The sequence below is a fragment of the Corythoichthys intestinalis genome, chromosome 4 (genome assembly GCF_030265065.1).
Source record: "Corythoichthys intestinalis isolate RoL2023-P3 chromosome 4, ASM3026506v1, whole genome shotgun sequence".
Lineage (NCBI taxonomy): Eukaryota > Metazoa > Chordata > Actinopteri > Syngnathiformes > Syngnathidae > Corythoichthys > Corythoichthys intestinalis.
Window position 1 is genome coordinate 56707397 of NC_080398.1, and position 18555 is coordinate 56725951.

At 39.9% G+C, this 18555-nt stretch overlaps 1 protein-coding gene across 1 annotated transcript in view; it reads right to left on the bottom strand.

The window, feature by feature from the left end:
• The window catches only part of ncalda (neurocalcin delta a), a 134662-nt gene that overhangs the window by 24248 nt on the left and 91859 nt on the right, over nt 1-18555 (bottom strand). Inside the window, exon 2 of the mRNA XM_057833852.1 lies at nt 18056-18465. Coding sequence (XP_057689835.1) covers nt 18056-18433 — 378 coding nt within the window. The 5' untranslated portion in view covers nt 18434-18465. The remainder of the gene's footprint in view (nt 1-18055; nt 18466-18555) is intronic.

Below are 18555 nucleotides of genomic sequence, written 5' to 3' on the forward strand. Positions count from 1 at the left end.
TGCTCTCAGAACAAAATGAGTTTGACACCGCTGCTAAAAAAAATAAGATAAATAAATAAATTTAATTCATTGTTAAGGAGGCTAGACAGGAAGCGGTAAAGAAGACAGTTACGGTGCCAGAGAATGAGTCAGTGGAAGAAACTGCACCATGGATGAGACAGTGAAATGCCACTGAAATAAGAACAGAGAATTATAGGTTTATCTTCTGAGAAACCCGTCGGCCATTTATCGAAATGGGAACCAGTAGCTTCATCTACTGGTGCTCAGTTTGCAAACAAGAAAACTCCTCTGCCCCTCAAGGCGTGAAGGACATACCGTAATTTTCGCACTATAAGGTGCACCTGAGTATAAGACGCCACCCACCAAATTTGACATGAAAACGATATTTGTTCATAGATAAGCCACACTGGACTATAAGCTGCAGCTGTCCTCACTGTTTAATGGGACATTCACACCAAAAGATATTAACTGTTAACACTTCATTTGACAGTGACATCATACAACTGTGATGAAACCAAATGAAGCACCATGAAACTTTGAACTTATTGGCTGCAAAGCTTAATTGCTTCAAGAAGCTTCATTTGGTAGTGATGGGTCCGTGAGACCTCATGAAGCGTGTCCACACAGTGACACACTGTGTTGACACAGTGTGGATACTGTGTCATTGAATACTGACAGCTGCTGGACATAAAAAATCCCTATAGGCATCCCACTTGACAGACTGACAGTGAATTGACGACATAGTAAAATCCAATCATTTAAGTCTTTGCATTCATATTGCATTATTCCATATCTTTATATTATGTGAACATATATTATAATGTGAAAATGTAAGTAATGATGAATCGGTGAATGAGGATGTTTATGGACTTTTTGTTCTGATAAAATTTTATTCAAAGTTTTTTTATGTTTAAATTTTAGTTGGTTCCTTTTTATTTATCATTATTTTTTTAAAACAAGCAATTTCACCTGCTGTGGACAACACACTCGCATGGAACCAACGATGCCAGCATGCACAAGAATTTCTTAGCCAGTTGAAACAGGTTTGGATAATATGTCCATTGGCTCCTCCAGTATTGAAGAAAATCTGCATTGTGCGCCATGTTCGGCTCAGCCATTCATCGTTGCACTTTTGCAATTTTATCTACAGTTGCATTGCCTCCTTGACTCCCCACTTCGTCATCTAAGTGCTACCATAGCCCATCAGAAAAAAAAAAAATTGAAGTGGACGATAAATAAATTATAGCTTAATTACCGATTTCTAATAAATTACCAAAGCTACTGTGGGAAAGTAAAGAAATGGCTCCATACCTGTGTTTATCTTGGGATTATCAGAAACTTCATTCGCATGCTTGGCCCAATAATGGTTCAGGATTGAGGAGGTGGCTACTGTTTGTATATTACAGGTTGAAAGTACAAATGCGACATTTCACCTGCAAAAAAAACGTTAATAAAGCATCCAGTGCTGTTAGAGCCGCGCAAAGCGGTCATTTCGACATGTTCAGAACAGGACTCATACTTGTGCGCACGATGTGTCGAGGACGAAACGCGAGTGCTCTGGCCGAGGACGAAACGCGAGTGCTCTGGCCACTATGCTAGCAGGCTATCCTGTTTTCTTGAAGGTATCAAAATGGATATTTCCACGCACCGCAAATGACAGACCCACGTGCACCAATCACACTAATAAACTAAAGAGCTACCTTAAAATTAATTTTATTTTGAATGGAAGATGACAAGTGCGTTTCCCTGTGTTACGTACATTTCCACAGCATGTAGACAACGAGGGAGTAACCAGTGAGATGTGGACTGTTTCAGCAGCTCCATCGCGTTGACAGACGCGCTTCCTTTTGAACCACTTGACTGCGTCATGACTGTGTCGACACAGTTCAATGAGTTCATGCATCTGTCACGTGATTTTCTTGTAGTGATACGCGCACCGACGCAGGGGTTGCTCCATGAGCTCGACGCGCGCCGGCGCATTAGTATCACTGGACCCATCACTATCATTTAGGCCTGCTCCACTGGGGAGTAGGGGTCTGACAAAATAACCAAATGGTAATATATTGTGATGCTTTGCATCCCAACAGGTTATCGATACACAAAGGCCAAGAAACGAGATATTGTTTTTAAAAAAGTGTCAATGTTTTAAAAGTAAATAAATAAATAAGGAACCAACAAGTTGCTACCAAAATCTTCCGCCGCGTCTGAGTTAACTCTATGGCTGACATTGACAGCGCTCAATGCCCAATTCGTTAAGACTGGGAAGGGCAAATGAATTCATTCAAAACCAGAGCACGCACAGTCACTCTTTCCGATTTTTGGGGCATTTACAGATCACTTTCTGTTCATTTTAGGGCATTTACAGGTCACTTCCTGTTGCGTTTGAAATCGCTGCCTATTCATTCCCAGGTCCCATAAAATTAGTGATGCACGATAATGCATTTTTCAACCGATACCGATAACCGATAATTTCCTCCTCATTCCAACCGATAGCCAATAATGTCAAGCCGATAATTCTATTAAAAGATTTATGTAAAATTTTAAAGTATACACAAAAGAAAATATTACTGTGCAAAAATATAATTTATTGCTCTTTTTTTCAACATAAAGTATGAACAAGTCGTCAATTCAAACATCTAAATAATGACAGATTGTCTGACATTGTGTAATGGTAAACCTTTGGCAACAATTACAGAGTAAATACCTAAGTTACACAAAAATGCGTTTAAAAGTAAGCCATTCCTAACATATATAACAATCCGCTGCAAAACACACCTCTTTAAAACTAGTCAGTTTTAAGTGTAAATCTATTGGCAATAAGTGAAATTGTCTACGATCGCTTCAAGTGTATTTCTCTCAGATTTCTTGGAAGAAAAATAGCTCGCTGAAAATAATCTTAACAGCCTTGTTTTAAGCAATACATTATTATACTTAATCCTAAAAAAAAAAAAAAAAACTTGAAGGAAAGATTTTGAATAATATTTGTGGCTACAGAATATTGATTTAACAATTTGATTATCTACTGTGACTGTAATTGAGCAGACAAATAAGTTAAATAATTTGAAAAGTGATTGCTAATGTTATATGCTTTGTTGCACACTGTGAAAATGATTACCTCAAAAGAGCGAGATGTCATGTACCCATTCTGCAGCACTTTGTTTACATTTGCGGCTTTCACGACATTTGCGTTACAGCAGCTAAACTGCTACACGGCAGTACTATTTGGACGGAGTTGGAGCTCGCATCCGCGTGCGTGTTGTTTTGTGCCTGAGTTTTATTAAGCCGAAAATAAAGGCAGCGTTACAAAGTCATCTGACCGCTCGTCATTTCACATTCTGAATGCATTATTGACTGGCTGACTTCGTTTTCTCCATGTTTAAATGATCTTATAACCACTGTGCCGTCATGATAAGCTTGCTTACCGGACATCACTTTTTCATGAAGAATGGTGGTCGTATAAACTGCATTATTTCTTTTATCCAGGGCTTTGGTTCTCGGGTCATTAAGGTAAAAAAAAAACAAAAAACACGTGTCTCGTCTCGGCGGCGGCGGCAGCTACATTCATACCGGATAATCCGCCCGCCCCGGCCGGTTCGCCGCGGCGTATTCGGGTCCTGGCTCTGCTCGCACGCCGTGGGGGAAACCGGGGTGTTCGCCGGAGGTCCAGAGGCCGGGGAACCGGGCTCGGCCCGCCCCGCCTATGGCGAGGCGGCGGCGGCCTGCCGGACTGGCCAGAGCGGCGGGCTCCGTCGGAAGACGGCTACTTGCCGAATATCGGTCTCCAGTAGTGCCGGTGTTTAGCCTTAGATGCGAATTTACCACCCGCCTTGGGCTGCATTCCCAAACAGCCCGACTCTGTATCATCACAAGCCCTGTAGTTTAACTTGGTGTTTACAATAGCTTTAGCATTCCTGCTAGCAGCAGCCTCGTATTTGTTCCAAAATTCTTTATGATGCATTTTTAAATGGCTGCTGGGTTAGTGGTTTTGAATGAGGACGCGTTCTTTCTGCCTCGTGGAACTTATACGGTACATGTTTCGCAGATGGCGAGAGCGTCTTTTTTTTAGTAACAGCCGCCATAATATTCAACTACTTCTTGTCTTGTAACTCCGCCTCCTCAACCCCTCCTCCCTCAGGGGCTTCAGAGAGGGGAGGGGTTGAGGAGGCGGTGTGCTGAATTCTTTGGTTGCGCACATTTGGAGGAAAAATCAAGTATATAATTATCGGATTGCATTATCGGTTGAATTTTTTTATTATCTGGATTATCTGTGTGACGTCATAATTGCCATTATCGGCCGATAATTATCGGTGACCGATATTATCGTGTATCTTTACATAAAATGCTACAAAATCAATAGGAAGTGACTGCAAATCAACAGACCTGTAATGACCCAAAATTACCTCATTGCCTGGCACTGACGGCCATAGAAGTAGGATGGGCTCATTTGAAGAAGGAGGGGTTTATTCACTGTCACCCTCCCAGTTCAAAAGGACTGGACATCTACAAGTGATAAACTCACAGCAGAACGGTGAAGATAGCTTGTTTTTCTGTTAATTAGTTGTTTTGTAGAATATCCTAGAATGATTTCCTGACCAATGTAGCAATAATCGTTGTTTCGCCATATCGTGAGATCCTCGTTATCGTGAGCTTTGTATCACAACTCGTATCGTATCGTGAGGTACCAAGAGGTTCCCACCCCTACTGGGGAGACAGTCAAACTCTGCTGCCACCTGCTGTCAACACTGTTGTCATCCAACATGCCTCCTAGCATGCATTGCAGCTCTACAGATATAAATAACAATCAAAATTTATGTCTGTGCTAACTATTTCTTCAGTTGCTGTTCCAGTTGTTTCATTAATTGCAAGTTACGGTATTTGGTAACACTTTATTTGACAGTGGCACAATAAGACTGTCATTTGACAATTATTATTATGACATGACACTGTCATGAGCATTAATGTATTCTTATAACAGATGTCATTTAGTGTTTTCTGGCAAATTATCTCACTTTTGAATGGATGTAAAAGATCCGAGCTGGACATAAATGGAATTAGTATAATAATAATTTGCCGGTTGGCACTTCATGACATCTGTCATAAGCCTTCAGTCATGCCCATAATAGTGTCATGATTATGATGCCGCTGTCAGATAAAGTGTTACCTGTTAACCCAAATAAATCAACAAATAAGTCGCACTGGACCATAAGCCGCAGGATTGAAAATGAAGGAAAAAGGTAGCGGCTTTTAGTCCGAAAATTACGGTAAGTAAGCATGTAGAGGCCATTGTGCTAAAGAACAAGCTTTAAAATCAGCCAGCAGTGTTAAACAGTTCTGCACACCTGAGACACCTGTTGGAAGCATGAGTGGCCAAGAGGTACAAACCGTACGAAAAACAGATGGCTGATATGTGATTAATTGCAGTGTCCTTCAAATTAATGTATTTTCATAAATATATGTCATGTTTATTGTTATCAATCAGTTGTTTTTATGATTGACAAAGAGCGCTGAGTTGAAGGTTGCTGGTGGAATGGTCTAGGACAGTATTCCAATTTCTGCTGCTGACTGTTTCAGCTCTTTGTACACTGCAAATTTATAACGTCTTAATCAGATTATTTTTCTTAAATCTAGACAAATAATTTTCTCTATTTTGTTTTAAAGCGTTAAAGACTAGTCAACAGATTAATGTGTCAGATTATTCCACTTACTTTAAGTAAATATGACTATTTGTTTAGCCAATAGATCAAAAAGTTGTTTATTTTTCACCTAAATCAAGACAAATTTGCTTTCAGATAATGTTTTGAACACTATCTATTCTTGAATTCAGAACATTTCTGTCAAACAATATATTTTTTTTAAGATTAAATATAATAATTGCTTAAAATGAATCTGTTAATCTTATTTTGAGCTCGCTATTTTTCTTATATTAAAGGGATCCTCGATCTTAAAGACATGTCATTCTTAAAAGATAAATGTTAGTGTGAGTTATAATAATTTGATATTAAAACCCATCTTAATGTTTTAGTTTTAATAAAATTTTAAAAATTATTTTAACTGATAGGTCGACATTCTTGTTGACATCGCAGTGTGGTGACGTCACATGGCCCGCTGCTGAACTTCATGCATGTCACTCGTTAACTACCCCAACATGTCAGTTCTGCCCTTCCAATTCAAACCAGAGCGGAAAAGTGAAGAGCAGGACAGCACTGTCGGTCGTTCACAAGACGAGCATCAAAGGCAAAATGCAGAGCAGGAAATACCTGATGAGACAAGAGTTGGGCAAAACTGGTGGTGTACTTGCAGCAAGTGCGTCTCAATGACAATGGAGCGAGAGAGTGTATGCTGTCGTGAACTCCGGTTTTTGTTAGCAGATCTTCAAGGTGAGCTATTGCGTGATCATACTTATTCATTCATTCATTTTCCATGCCGCTTATTCCTCACGAGGGTCGCGGAGGTGCTGGAGCCTATCCCAGCTAACTTCGGGCAGTAGGCAGGGTACACCCTGAATTGGTTGCCAGCCAATCGCAGGGCACAAGGAGACACACAACCATTCACGCACACACTCACACCTGCGGACAATTTATTCCGATATAATTATGTAGATTGTTAGCATCCAGTGCTGTCATGTGATTTACATACAGTACAGGCCAAAAGTTTGAACACACCTAGTCATTTTTGCATTTTTATTTTCATGATTATTGACATTATAAACTCTCACTGAAGGTAATAAAACTATGAATGCACACGTGTGACAGTCAGGATCGAAATTGTGTCGTGGCTGACTGCCCTCATTAAATTCGTGATCTGACGGGAACAAATCCAGGGATTGAGAGTCCACCATGTCTTATACATCCAACTCACGTTTAGCTAGATAAGGGTGGTCCAAATTAAGTGCTCTGAATCAGCTTGAGTGGCAGCATCACTCATATTTGGTGAATACTGAACAGATACACTTACTGCCTGATGAACTGACAGTAGAAGTGAATTATTAGCTTCCTCTGTGACTAGCTGTACGCCCAAAGGTTTGCCTACTGCTGTAGTGACAGGAGCGGCTTGCCTGCTTAAGAGAGCGGCCAGAGTTTCTTGTCTTTGGCGCTTTATTGCGCGCATTTCACTCGCTATCTGAGCGCGTTGAGGCTTCTTGTGAGGGAAAATAGTTGGAACAGCATTTGATTTTAGTCTCCGCTTATATCCATCCGCTCCAGTGAGATCTTTCAAAAGTTGTCGTCGACTAAAAGCCTCAAATGCGGTAGGAAAAAATGGCGAGAACAAAGCCATGGGTCTTTGGGAAGTTTTGTCAGTCTACAGGCATTTTCCCGAACCTTTCTCCTCTTCTTGTCAATAGGAAATCTGTGGAGACTCACATCACTCCCCTTGTTTTCATTTGACTGGAAATTGCACCCAAAAGCAGCACATCGTGGCATTTTACTTCGCGAGTTCAGGCAGCAATACACAATTGTTGTACACAATTGGAAACGTCCCATTTACGTCATCACTCCGAGCCAGCAAAACATGGCGTCAACTATCAGTCAAAATATTTGCTAAAAATGATAAAATATTGCCATTGATTTAACATTTTATGTGGTTTTAACAACATATTTTAGTACAAGAGAACAATTGTGGTTTATTAGAGCCTACATGTCTTTGAGATCGAGGATCCCTTTAAGAAGTCTAAGTGAGTAAAATTTACTTGAAGTGCTTGTTTCTAGTAGATTTACACTGGTACAAGGTAATTTAACTAGTTTTAAGGAGGTATTTGCAGTGTTCAGAGACTGTTTTGGAGACTCCCCCATGGCTCAGAGCTTTACGAGCGCAATTACTAAAACTACGTGCCTCATAAATGAAGCAGTGGTAACATATTTCAGAAAGGAACTTGTAATGAAGATGAGAAACCTTTCACACTTCTCACAGATGGCTCAAATGGTATGAGTTTAACAACTAGCATTAATTTAGGGTGGCATTTATTTTTGTCGTGTACACTCAGTGAAGTTTCAAATTCATTCACTTTTTAAATTTTTATTTATTTATTTTATTATTATTATTATTATTTTTTGGTACCACTTCTTCACTCGAGGGTCACGGGTGTGCTACAACCTATCCCAACTAATTATGGCCAGGAAGCGGGATAAACCCTGAACTGGTTGCCAGCCAATCACAGATATATATTACTTATATTTTTTGACATTCACCGGCCTCTTTATCAGGCATACCTGCCCAACTACTTTAGAACACAAATTGTTAGTCAACCAATAACATGAAAAAAGACTCAGTGCAATTAGAAATTTAGACATGTCCAAGACAAGACTGCTGCTGTTCAAAGTGAGCAGCTGAATGTGGAAGAAAGGTGATTTAAGTGACTATAACGGTGGCATGACTGTTGGTCCAGACGGCTGCTCAGAGTATTTCAGAAAATGCTTATTTACTGGGTTTCTCACGCACAACCATCTCTAGGGTTTACAGAGGTGGTGGTCCGGAATTGTCCGGAAATAGAAAACATCCAGTGAGCGGCAGTTCTGTGAGTGAAAATGGAGTGATGATGCCAGAGGTCAGAGGAGAATGGCCAGGCTGGTTCCATTACAGGACAGGAGTGGTCCCTGGTGTGGTCTTGTGCTGCTCTAACCCATCTTCCTCAAGGTTTGACATGTTGTCTACCCAGAGATGCTCTTTTGCAAACTTCAGTTGTAACGAGTGGCTGAGTTACTGTTGCCTTTGCATCAAAAGATTCTAATGGGTCGCACCGAGGGACCTAGCAGGTTTGCTCCTTAACCCGCTTCATAGTTGCCAATTTTTCAACTTTTACGCCAAGTTTAGAGACCATCATTCACTCACGGATGGTGTTGTTTTCGTCATTGATAACTATAACTAAAATTTATTGTCGATGAACAATTTTTTCATGACGATGATGAGACAATATCTAGCTAAAAACGTGTCTTCGGAAATTAAGACATAACAAAACGAATGCCAGTTTTTGTCTGACGAGACGAAAACGAGATGAAAATGCGCCATAGTTTTCGTCATATGTTCACAACGTGTGATATTTTTCTGTGTAGTTAGCCTGCATCGTAGCAGTGTCTGGTTGTGTCACTCATGTGACGTGCTGCGCCCCCCCCCCTTTTCACCAGTGTAATCTCCCCATTGCTTGTTAGAGCAAGATTTGTTTTCTTATCTTGGGAAGAGAGAATATGCAATGTTGCTTTAGCCTTTAAAGGTCTGTGCTGAATGATGATCACACACTTAATGTAACTCATAGCATTAGCATAGCATTCCCGTTTGCATTAGGCTAATGCTACCCCCTGCCACCTCCCTGTTGCCGCCAGTAAAATCTCATCCGGAATTCAAATGAAAATTTCAAAAGTCCGGCCATATGTCCTGCTAAACCAGGGGTCAGCAACCCGCGGCTCTTTAGCGCTGCCCGAGTGGCTCCCTGGAGCTTTTTCAAAAATGTTTGAAAACGGAAAGAGATGTGGGCAGAAAACATATTTTTTGTTTTAATATGGTTTCGGTAAGAGGACAAACATAACACAAACATTCTTCTAATTCATTAATTTTGTAATATGTTTAATATAAGGCTTATGTAAGGCTTTTAATGTTTTGCGACTCCACACATATTTGTTTTTTAGGTCCAATATGGCTCTTTTAACATTTTAGGTTGCCGACCCCTGTGCTAAATCGTAACAACCTACTGCAGTAAGGGGTATAGAGCTGAAACGAATACTCAAACAACTCGAGTAAATCGAGTTTAAAAACTGATCCGGGTAATTTTATTACCTCGAGGAATGGTTTAATTTTACCGGCTCTAAGCATCATGTTTTGCCCGGACTACTTTTAATGCGGGACGCTCTGACGTTACGTGCGTAGAGGAAGAAGCAATAAATACCTGACTGCAGCCGACAGCTGCTACAAACTACGCCCGCATGATGCTTTGGTGGTAGCAGGTAGCGTCTGATGCTATGGTGGTAGCAGGTAGCGACTGATGCGTCTCTTAGATATCATTTATATAGAACAACATGCAAAATGATAGACTCGGCGGCGTTGGTAAACAGCCGCCATCTTAAAGCAGTAGACTTCGCAGTGCTAATAAATAAGATTAGCATTACCGTCCCTTGCTCTCGTAACGTTAGCCCTGCGGAGGGCGAGGTTTCTATTAATTATGACTCCTGTTGATGGCTAACGTGTCTTACATACAGACTTTATTTAATCTGTGAAAACATAGCGCTGTAGAGTGATGAGAGTGTAAAATAAAAACATTTTTAGGTAAGTAATATATTAATATTTTTTATAAGATCTAGACGTTTTTTGAGTGAAAGCAGGGAATTGGTCTTTTTTTATTCTACTCACATCTGAGATGCAATTGTTGGCTGTTATCAACAATGTACATGAAAAATAAAGAATTGATTGACTGAAAATGGTTCAATATTAAATTAAATGTCTTGTTTTCTCATGTATATTTTTAATTGCTCTTTACCTATAAAAATATGTTTTATCCGATTACTCGATTTATCGATAGAATTTTCAGTGGATTACTCGATTACTAAAATATTCGTTAGCTGCAGCTCTAAAGGAGTATGTTTTGTTTGCGGGCTGCAAGATGGGGACATAACGCAAAGGGACATGACATGGACCTAAAGATGAACTTTGTCCTAAATACAACCACGCCCCTAACTTGCAAGTTCCGCCCCCGCTCCGTCTTTCCATTTGAATCGATCTTATAATTTTCGTCTTAGTCTTTTGGATGAAAATACTGATCAGTCTTAGTCATATTTTAGTCATTTGAAAATGTGTTCATCTTCGTCTAGTTTTAGTCAATATTGCTCAAAATGTTTTCGCCTGTAAACTTCAAAAGTTTTAGGCCATGAAAAATAGATAAATAAAAGGTTTTCAACAATTTCGAATGAACACTGACAGACTAGCACATATTTGTCTACAAGGACATCACTATCTTCGTGATGATAATACATACTCAGCAGGAAAACTGTACATTGTTTTCAATTAATTAAACTCACCTGGACAACATGAGTCATATGTAAAAAGTTTTTTAAGAGTTTAACACGACACTCACAATGCTAAATGTTAACGCTACAAGTTACATTGAGTGTGTGATCACTCAGCACAGACATTTGAAGCGTGTGTATGTAACGTCCTCTTTTGGCCGGACAAGTCCACTTTTCACGTCCTGTCTTTTCAAGATTTTTTACTGACCAATTTGAAGAGAATCCCTCCGGCTGCTGGGGGGGCAGGTGCCTGTGTGTGCTGACATGGCTCCTGCCAGTAGGGGGAGAAGGAGTAGTTCTAAGAGACGTTTATGCTGTTGTATTGTGTTCATAATGCTCCATACACCTTTCTGTAAGTTTATCTCCTGTTAATGTAGATCATGTGTCTTCTGTTGTATATTGGGTTATATGTGTACACAGAGATATAGTACACAGTATATTGTATAAGTCTTTTATTAACTGTTCTATGTTTTGTGTATTTGGCTGAATGTCCATCCATCCATCCATCCATCCATCCATCCATCCATCCATCCATCCATCCATCCATCCATCCATCCATCCATCCATCCATCCATCCATCCATCCATCCATCCATCCATCCATCCATCCATCCATCCATCCATCCATCCATCCATCCATCCATCCATCCATCCATCCATCCATCCATCCATCCTTCTTCCGCCTGCTCCGGGGTCGGGTCGCAGGGGCAGCAGCTTTAACTGGGAAGCCCAGGCTTCCCTCTCCCCAGCCACTTCAACCAGCTCCTCTGTTGGATCCCAAGGTCAGGCCAGCCAAGAGACATTGTCTCTTCAGTGTGTCCTGGGTCGTCCCCGGGGCCTCCCGCCGGTGGGACATGCCTGGAACACCTCTCCAGGATGACCGAGCTTCTCACCCTATCTCTAAGGGAGAGCCCGGACAACCAGTGGAAGAAACTCATTTCGAGCTTCTCACCCTATCTCTAAGGGAGAGCCCGGACAACCAGTGGAGGAAACTCATTTCGAGCTTCTCACCCTATCTCTAAGGGAGAGCCCGGACAACCTGTGGAGGAAACTCATTTCGGCCGCTTGTATACGGGATCTTGTTCTTTCGATCACGACCGACAGCTCGTGTTCGTAGGTGAGGGTAAGAACGTAGATCGATTGGTTCGGCTCAGCTCCTTCTTCACCACTACGAACCAGTGCAGAGTCCCCATTAGTGCAGACGCTGCACCGATCCGCCTGTCGATCTCTTCCCAGAGAGCCTGCCCAGTTGTTAAGAGTTTTTTACAATCAATACGTATATAGTCAAATGCTCATGTACCCAAAAGAGTAATTACGTTGAAAATACCTTTATTTTAGTTTAGATTAAAATTTGCGCATGTGTGCGCAGTCACAGACTGTATACATACATACATTTCCATGGGTCTCCATTATATTATTATTTTCTTATCATTATTTAATTGTTTTTTATTTTTTATTTTGCATTTTTATTGTTTGATTCTTTTTTTTAGGAAGAATAAAACCTGTTGAGTAACCTGTATAACCTGTAACCTGTTGAGTAAAAAATTATTGCCATATAATATATACTATATGGCAATATATATATGAATATATATGTATGTGTATATATATATATATATATATGTATATATATATATATATGTGTGTGTGTGTGTGTATATATATATGTATATATATATATATATATATATATATATATATATATATATATATATACTAAGGCTGTCAAACGATTAAAATTTTTAATCAAGTTAATTACAGCTTAAAAATTAATTAATCGTAATTAATCGCAATTCAAACCATCTATAAAATATGCCATATTTTTCTGTAAATTATATATATATTCTGTAAAATAAATTGTTGGAATGGAAAGATAAGACACAAGATGGATATATACATTCAACATACGGTACATAAGGACTAGAGCTGGGAATCTTTGGGCACCTAACGATTCGATTACGATTACGATTCAGATGGTCCGATTCGATTCTAAAACGATTATTGATGCACCCCCCCCTTTTTTTTTTTTTTTTTTTAAAAAAATATTTTGTACATTTGTTCCAAAATTGTTCAAAAATACTCTCAGGCTAAACCAAACTACTATTTCAGTATCAAGTTAACATATAGCAGTAAACAAATATACAAAAATAACAGTAAATAAAAAACTCCAGTCCCCATTCTGTATCAGCAGCTTTAAACTACATTCAATTAATTTAATGTTGTGAATCAACCGTTAAAGTTGTTAAAATTGCTCCCGTTAATCCATAATTTCCCTTTTGTCAACTTTCGACATGTGAAAGTTTTAAAACTATTTTAAAGATAGATTCAAGTCAATATTTTACCGATTTAGGAGTATTTTAGATAAAAAGTTAATTAGGTTTGCTTGGAAGGTTCGCTACAACAGCCTTGCAGAGAAGTGTACTGCTTTAAGATGGCGGCCGTTTACTACATCTGCATCTAGCTTTTTGTAGATGTGCTGCAAACGCTACCGCTACCGTAGTGCATCTAGTCTTATATAAATGATATCTACCGTAACATTATGTGGATGACGTACTTTTGTAGCAGCTTCAGGTATGTTGTTGTGTTTTTTTATCTCGTGGCATGAGTTGAGCTAGAGCCGTGAGTTGAGCATTGGCATTACCCGAGGGGCCGGGTAATGAGAAGCATGATGTTTAGCTACTCTCGCTCCGTTGCTCATTGACCGCGCGGCGCGCTGAGTGTGTTGTACTTCCGCTTTACTTGGCATATTTCAATAATCGGAATTTGGATGTTTGTGAATCGTTCTCGAATCTTCCACGGCCGAATCGCGAATAATCTAAGAATCGGAAATTTTGCACACCTCTAATAAGGACTGTAGTGGGCATTTCACTCTACTGTCATTTAAATCTGTCTATGCTGTCCTCACTCCGAAGCGTCTACTTTTTCCAAAGCTAGACAGCTAGTGAACGACGCCTTAATAATCAGACTTCTTCCTTTTTCATCTGATTTATTAATAAAATGGCCTGAAACCATTGTCCTCTTCAGACCGTCGTAAAACTACAAAAAAAAAGTACACAAGCATTGCATTAGCAACAACGTTAGCTTAGCACGCTATAAAGGTTCACTAAACATAAACAAAAAGCGTCTCATACAAAAAATATAACATTTCGCTTACTAACATAATATGTACGTTCTTTACAACAACCATACTTACGGACAAATCTTGTCCAAGGATCATATAAGCACAAAATTACAACGTAGGCGTCAGCCCGAGACGTCGTGCAGCCATATTGAACTGGCAAGAAAACAATAAACCATGTCGCAAAGCGACCACAAGAGTTCGCTGTTAGACAGCACAAAAAGCTTGTTGTAAAACTTACCAAAAGGCAGAATACTGTCTGAGCGGGACATGTGCGTTAATTGCGTCAAATATTTTAACGTGATTAATTTTAAAAATTAATTACCGCCCGTTAACGCGATAATTTTGACAGCCCTAATATATATATATATATATATATATATATATATATATATATATATATATATATATATATATATATATATATATATACAGTGCCATGCAAAAGTATTCGGCCCCCTTGAATCTTGCAACCTTTCACCACATTTCAGGCTTCAAACATAAAGATATGAAATTTAATTTTTTTGTCAAGAATCAACAACAAGTGGGACACAATCGTGAAGTGGAACAACATTTATTGGATAATTTAAACTTTTTTAACAAATAAAAAACTGAACAGTGAGGATCTCTGAATGATCCAAGGTTGTCCTAAATGACCGATGATGATAAATAGAATCCACCTGTGTGTAATGAAGTCTCCGTATAAATGCACCTGCTCTGTGATAGTCTCAGGGTTCTGTTTAAAGTGCAGAGAGCATTATGAAAACCAAGGAACACACCAGGCAGGTCCGAGATACTGTTGTGGAGAAGTTTAAAGCCGGATTTGGATACAAGATTTCCCAAGCTTTAAACATCTCAAGGAGCACTGTGCAAGCCATCATATTGAAATGAAAGGAGCATCAGACCACTGCAAATCTACCAAGACCCGGCCGTCCTTCCAAACTTTCTTCTCAAACAAGGAGAAAACTGATCAGAGATGCAGCCAAGAGGCCCATGATCACTCTGGATGAACTGCAGAGATCTACAGCTGAGGTGGGAGAGTCTGTCCATAGGACAACAATCAGTCGTACACTGCACAAATCTGGCCTTTATGGAAGAGTGGCAAGAAGAAAGCCATTTCTCAAAGATATCCATAAAAAGTCTCGTTTAAAGTTTGCCACAAGCCACCTGGGAGACACACCAAACATGTGGAAGAAGGTGCTCTGGTCAGATGAAACCAAAATTGAACTTTTTGGCCACAATGCAAAACGATATGTTTGGCGTAAAAGCAACACAGCTCATCACCCTGAACACACCATCCCCACTGTCAAACATGGTGGTGGCAGCATCATGGTTTGGGCCTGCTTTTCTTCAGCAGGGACAGGGAACATGGTTAAAATTGACGGGAAGATGGATGCAGCCAAATACAGGAACATTCTAGAAGAAAACCTGTTGGTATCTGCACAAGACCTGAGACTGGGACGGAGATTTATCTTCCAACAGGACAATGATCCAAAACATAAAGCCAAATCTACAATGGAATGGTTCAAAAATAAACGTATCCAGGTGTTAGAATGCCCAAGTCAAAGTCCAGACCTGAATCCAATCGAGAATCTGTGGAAAGAGCTGAAGACTGCTGTTCACAAACACTCTCCATCCAACCTCACTGAGCTCGAGCTGTTATGCAAGCAAGAATGGGCAAGAATGTCAGTCTCTCAATGTGCAAAACTGATAGAAACATACCCCAAGCGACTTGCAGCTGTAATTGGAGCATAAGGTGGCGCTACAAAGTATTAACGCAAGGGGGCCGAATAATATTGTACGCCCCACTTTTCAGTTTTTTATTTGTTAAAAAAGTTTAAATTATCCAATAAATTTTGTTCCACTCCACGATTGTGTCCCACTTGTTGTTGATTCTTGACAAAAAATTAAAATTTAATATCTTTATGTTTGAAGCCTGAAATGTGGCGAAAGGTTGCAAGGTTCAAGGGGGCCGAATACTTTTGCAAGGCACTGTATATATATATATATATATATATATATATATATATATATATATATATATATATATATATATATATATATATACTGTATATATTTTTTTATAAAACTGAAATTTTTTGATCCAGACGGAGCAGGCACACTTTAAATATATTAAAATGATATAGGCACCTTTGAGTGAACTTCGAGTAAAATTCAAGTATCTAGAGGCCGGGTCAAGTGTCCTCATTTTAGGATATCAAAATATGGTCACCCTAATCACTAGGTGTGATACTGTAGGTCAACTGACAATTTTTCAGTGACACTTCTTTATATCATGAGGGGTCTGTATCGCCTTTAGCGGCATTAATTAACTTTGAGGAGGGTGGCAGGAACCACGCCATACAAAAAAACCTCAAATGTGCTGACAACCAAACTCGTCAGCACTGACGGAGGGCCGGTGGCATTGTCATTGTCATATGCTATTGTGTAGACCAGACATGTCCATGTCCGGCCCAGGGGCCAAATGCGGCCCGTGGTCAAATTTTATCCGGCCCCCAGCCTCTGTCATAAAATCAATAACTTTTGGCCCGCACACAGACTTAATAAATTGGTCAGCAGTACTGCTACCAGCATATGATTTAGCTTACACACTAAATGCTGCTCCTCATTTACCCACTAAAAGGCAGCAGCACTCTAAACAACATTACTCCATTTGACCCTTTACTTGCAATTTTCTAAAATGGCGACAATCAACAAAAAAAAGTTGACTGCGATGGCAGACGCTTCAAGGATAGGCGGAAATTGGACTATTTTTTTACTAAAATATGCAACAACTGTGTTTGCCTCATTTGCAGTCGCTGTTTTTAAAGAGTTCTATGTGAGGTGATATTACCAAACAAGACACGCTGACATGTACGACAAACGCAGCGAGAAATTGAAGCAACTTGAAGCTAGTTTAATTTCAGAGCAGCTGTATTTTGCTAGAGCCCGAGAGTCGAAAGAGAACTCCACAAAGTCTAGTTGCGAGATTGTTAAAATTATTACCGGTAATTAAAAAAATAATAAAGCAAATGTGACACACAGAATGGCTTGCTAAAATTTGCTTAAGTATATTGTTCTTCGTAAAGGACGTCAGCCAAGGTCGGCCCCCTACATTTTTACCACACCGAATCCGGCCCCCTTTGCAAAAAGTTTGGACATCCCTGGTGTAGACACAACTGGATTCATTACCTCATTACTATTCATCCTTCACACAGCCGCTGGAAAGAGAAGTGTTGTTTAATCCAGCAGGCGACCATGAGATTAGGATTTCACGACACTGTGTGCTGGTCCTCATGGGAAACTCAGTTTTCCTGAAGGCAAAACACTAGCGCTTGTGTCCACCTGCGTTGTTGAAATTGACCAAAACTGAAAAGTTACCTAATGCTGCTTTAAAGCCTAAAGCAACATGGCATATCTAGCCAAGATAAGAAAACAAAACTTCCCAAGCAGCATCTGATATACAGTATGTTCCACAAAAGACTGAGGACACCAGTGAGTAAGGGGGAGGGGGTGGAGCCCGTCACATGAGTGACACGACCGGACACTGCCACGATGCGTGCTAACTACACATACGATAAGAAAATGTCACACATTGTGAGCTTATGACGGAACCTATGGCAAATTTTCATCTAATTCTCTTCTCCTCAGACGAAAACTGACCTTCGATTCTTTGTGTTTTAGTCTCCCAAGATACGTTTTTAGCTCGTCATCGTCACGTCATCAACATGAAAAAATTGTTGGTCTATGAAATATTTTTTTTATCGTCAGTATTGAAAAAAAAAACTGCAGTTTCCAATTAATAAAATCATGAATATTGCTGATTTTAGTGTACGGGTGAACTACCGCTTAGACAGAGACTATCATGAAATAGGAGTTGGAAACTTAAATAAAAATGATCAATTCTGTTTTTTAGCCCCTGGGTATAATATCAAAATTATTTTACTGACCTGGACAATCTCCAGCATTTCCGATTTACTGATGTATCCATTTCCATCGAGGTCATACATACTAAAGGCCCATTTCAGCTTCTGCTCCAGCTTGCCACGTGATGTCACACTGAGAGCAATAATGAACTCCCGAAAGTCTATTGTCCCGTCACCATTCGCATCAAAAGTGCGAAAGACGTGCTCTGCAAACTTTGAAGCATCTCCATAAGGGAAAAAGTTGCCATAGATCTTCTTAAACTCCTCCATGGAGAGATTTCCACTGGGGCAATCCCGCAAGAAGCCTTTATACCACTCCTGAATCTCATGCTCAGTGAAGTCGGTGCTCTCCAGCAGGTCCTGCATCACCTCAGGACGGAGCTTGCTGTTCTGCTTCCCCATGTCAGGCAGTCCTTAAATTGGTAGGCACACAGCTACAGGACACAGAAAATGAAGAGCTTTAATTTTCAGATCCAATGAATATCAACGCATAGCTTTTGAAAAGTGAACTGACACCCTTGATA